We start from the raw sequence: 3,959 nt of genomic DNA, 5'->3' as shown, positions 1-3,959 counted from the left end.
GGTACAGACGGTTCAACGAGTTCAAACGAAAATGTGACAGTTTTACATACACAAGTTAATGATGATGATATGTTGAAAAAATTCTGGGAAATGGAATCAGAACCAAAAGATCACTCCAAACTGCTTACAACAGAAGAACAAAGGTGTGAAGACTTCTTTGCATCTACAACAGTGAGAGATGAAGAAGGAAGATATGTCGTAAAACTGCCATTTCGCGACGATAATATCTGTAAAGGAAATTCAAGGGATATAGCAATTAAACGATTACACAGTTTGGAGAGAAAATTTGAAAAGGACAATACACTTAAAGCTAGATATACGGAAGTGATAAAGGAGTATGAGCAACTAGGTCATATGGTACCTGTAACGGAACCTGATCACAAACTTAAGGACGCTACATACTTACCTCACCATGCTGTCATTCGCGAAAATAGAACAACTACGAAGGTTAGAGTCGTGTTTGACGCTTCATGTAAAGACGACAAGGGTATTTCGCTGAATGACATACTCATGACAGGACCTACGTTGCAGCCAGATTTACGACACCTAGTTATGTGTTGGAGACAGTATCCCGTCTGTTTAGTTGCGGACATTGTAAAAATGTACCGCATGGTGCGGGTGGCTGAAGAAGATACTGACTTCCAACGTATAGTGTGGCGAGAAGATTCTGAAAATAAGATCAAAGATTACAAGTTGCTAACAGTAACATTTGGCACGTCCTCAGCTCCATACTTGGCAGTAAAGGCACTGAATCAAGTAGCCTGTGATCATAAGGACAAATATCCCATGGCTGCACCTAGAGTTCACAAAGAGTTTTATATGGATGATCTAATGACCGGCAGTGAAACAATAGAAGAAGGGTTACAGATGTACAAAGAAATGAAATCCTTATTGAACGAAGGAGGATTTATTTTACAAAAATGGGCTAGTAATAAACAGGAATTGTTAGATCAAATAAATAAAACAGAAAACAAACAGGTAGCAAATGAAGGAGAAAAGAACAGCCTGGAATTAAAAACGGACAATATAACAAAAATCTTAGGACTTACCTGGAACAGAGATGAAGATGTATTTCAGTACTCAGTAAATTTACCGCCGCTTTCACCACCTGCAACTAAAAGAAAAATTATTTCGGATGTGTCGCGTTTATTTGACCCGTTGGGATGGTTGGCCCCGTGTGTCATAGTAGCAAAGATTTTTATACAGCGATTGTGGATAGCAGGAATTGGATGGGACGAGGAGCCACCAACAGATATATTAAAAGATTGGATAACTTACCGTGAACAGCTAACCAGTCTTGAAGATTTCCGTATTCCCAGATGGAATAACATGAATGTTAGCGACACATTAGTAGAGTTGCACGGCTTTAGCGATGCCGCTACTGCTGCATACGCAGCTGTTGTATATCTACGGGTAGTAAAGGCTTCAGGTGAGATTCGTGTTGCTTTAGTTGCTGCTAAAACCAGAGTATCTCCTGTAAAACAGGTCTGTATACCGAGACTGGAACTATGTGGCGCAGTACTCCTAGCTAAACTTCTGAAGGAAGTTGCTACTGTCATGAACATACCCAAACACAATGTCAAGGCATGGACAGATTCTACAGTAGTTCTTGCCTGGATAAACAAACATCCGAGTAATTGGAAAACTTTTGTGGCGAATAGGGTTTCGGAAATACTTACCACTATGGACTCATCGCAATGGTCGCATGTCTCAACCAAAGAAAATCCGGCAGATTGCGCATCTCGTGGAATCCGACCAGCGGAACTTAATGAGCATGACTTGTGGAAATTTGGCCCCAAGTTTTTATACAATGAAGTGATCAGTTACTCAAAACTCAAGGACAACGAAACTAACCTGGAAAAATCTACAAAGGTCCATTTAGGGGTTGTAGAAGAACCTATTTGGGACAAATATTCATCGTTGAATAAACTTATTCGAGTTGTAGCATACTGTAGACGTTTTCTTACTAAACGCGGATTGTACAGAAACCGAGAACACACTAAACATCTACAAAAATGGGAATTAGACGAAGCTTTTACAAACTGTGTCAAATTGTGCCAAAACGCAGAATTCAAAAATGAGATAGCAGAGATCAACGAAAACGGTTGTGTATCTACGAAGACATCGAAAATTCGTTCTTTGTCACCATTTCTCGAAAACGGTATTTTACGAGTTGGAGGTCGACTAGAGAATACATCAGATTCTGAAGAAACCAAACATCCGATGATCTTACCGTATGATTCACACTTGACAAAATTGATTGTAGCTGACGCACATATGCGCACCCTTCACGGAGAACAGAGAGTTGTGTTAAATTATTTGAGGACGGCTTATTGGATAGTAAGAGCAAAAGATTTGGTGAGACAACATATTCGTAAGTGCGTTCGCTGCATTCGTTACAAAGCCAGAATTCAAACACAGATGATGGGAAACTTACCTGCATCAAGAGTCACTCCAGATAGGGCATTTATTCGAAGTGGTGTCGATTATGCAGGACCTATCAATCTAAGGACATCAAAAGGTAGAGGACACCGTTCATATAAAGGATACATTTGCTTATTTGTGTGTATGGTCACGAAAGCTATACATTTAGAAGTCGTAAGTGAGTTGACATCGCGTGGATTTCTAGAAGCTTTCAAGCGTTTTATCTCTAGACGCGGTCGGTGTTTAGAAATGTATAGTGACAACGGGACAAATTTTGTCGGCGCCGCAAAGGAGTTAAAGGATTTATTTAACTCTGAAAAATCTAATATGGTTCAAGAGATAGCCGAAGTTTTGGCTTCAGACGGTACTACTTGGCATTTCATACCGCCTAAAAGTCCAAACTTTGGTGGGTTATGGGAAGCTGGTATTAAATCAACAAAATACCATATTAAAAGGGTTATTGGTGATTCTACGCTTACTTACGAGGAAATGTCAACGTTACTCAGCCAAATTGAAGCTTGTTTAAATTCGCGTCCTATTTCAGTGCTGTCTAACGACCCAAATGAGCCAAGTCCGTTGACACCTGGCCATTTTTTAATAGGTGAGCCATTAGTAACAGTACCGGAAAGGAACTTTGAAAGCTCGAATATTGTTAGCTTAAAACGATGGCAATTGACTCAGCATATGTTGCAAAACTTTTGGCGTCGGTGGTCTAATGAATATTTGACCTACTACTTACATCGTTATAAGTGGTCACATCAGGTTCAGGAACCATCAATTGGAGATGTCGTTTTGGTAAAGGAAGATGACCTTCCTCCTTCAAAGTGGCTTTTTGGTAAAATTATACAAAAACACCCGGGTACAGATTCATTAACCAGAGTAGTCACCATACAATGTAAGAATACTTTAATAAAACGACCGACTTCAAAAGTCATTATACTGCCAGTGACGGAATAGATATGTATTGTTAATTAATATGTGCTTATATAAGAATGAAGAATTGTATGTTCAATTAAGAAGATTAAAGGTTTTAATGTTATGTTTTAAGTTAATGTTACTTAGAAAAACCGCACCACAATGTTAAGTAATTTAGTTCAATTTTTGTTAATTTAGTTATTTCAAGGTGGGCGGTCATAGTGTTAAGTAATTTAGTTCAATTTTTGTTAATTTAGTTATTTCAAGGTGGGCGGTCATAGTGAAGGACAAGTTGTCCTTGTCCTTATACAGGGGGGTACCCTAATAAAACATTTTTTTTTCATTTTTTATTTTTCACTTTGTTGGCGTGATTGATATACATATTGGTACCAAATTTCAGCTTTCTAGTGCTAACGGTTACTGAGATTATCCGCGGACGGACGGACGGTCGGACAGACAGACATGGCGAAACTATAAGGGTTCGTAGTTGACTACGGAACCCTAAAAACGACGAAGACGAGCCACTGTAATTTTACTACATGATAACGCTCGACCTCATGTCGCATCTACCGTTCGCCAACAGCTGCAGAACTTGGGCTGGGAGACGATACCCCACCCAC

General features: G+C 39.4%; 1 protein-coding gene across 1 annotated transcript; it reads left to right on the top strand.

The window, feature by feature from the left end:
* The first annotated feature begins 256 nt into the window (after positions 1-256).
* On the top strand, positions 257-3,639 carry LOC125228973. Its single transcript, XM_048133721.1, has 2 exons — positions 257-3,547; positions 3,607-3,639. Exon 1 carries the CDS (start codon positions 355-357, stop codon positions 3,379-3,381), a length of 3,027 nt encoding a protein of 1,008 aa, XP_047989678.1. The 5' UTR covers positions 257-354; the 3' UTR covers positions 3,382-3,547; positions 3,607-3,639.
* The last annotated feature ends 320 nt before the right edge of the window (positions 3,640-3,959 follow it).

The sequence above is a fragment of the Leguminivora glycinivorella genome, chromosome 1 (genome assembly GCF_023078275.1).
Source record: "Leguminivora glycinivorella isolate SPB_JAAS2020 chromosome 1, LegGlyc_1.1, whole genome shotgun sequence".
Classification (NCBI taxonomy): domain Eukaryota; kingdom Metazoa; phylum Arthropoda; class Insecta; order Lepidoptera; family Tortricidae; genus Leguminivora; species Leguminivora glycinivorella.
This window is presented reverse-complemented; position numbering and strand designations above follow the sequence as displayed.

What these genes read in the sequence shown, in the direction of transcription:
- LOC125228973 (XM_048133721.1), top strand. Translation starts at nt 355, where the DNA reads ATGGTACCTGTAACGGAACCTGATCACAAACTTAAGGACGCTACATAC.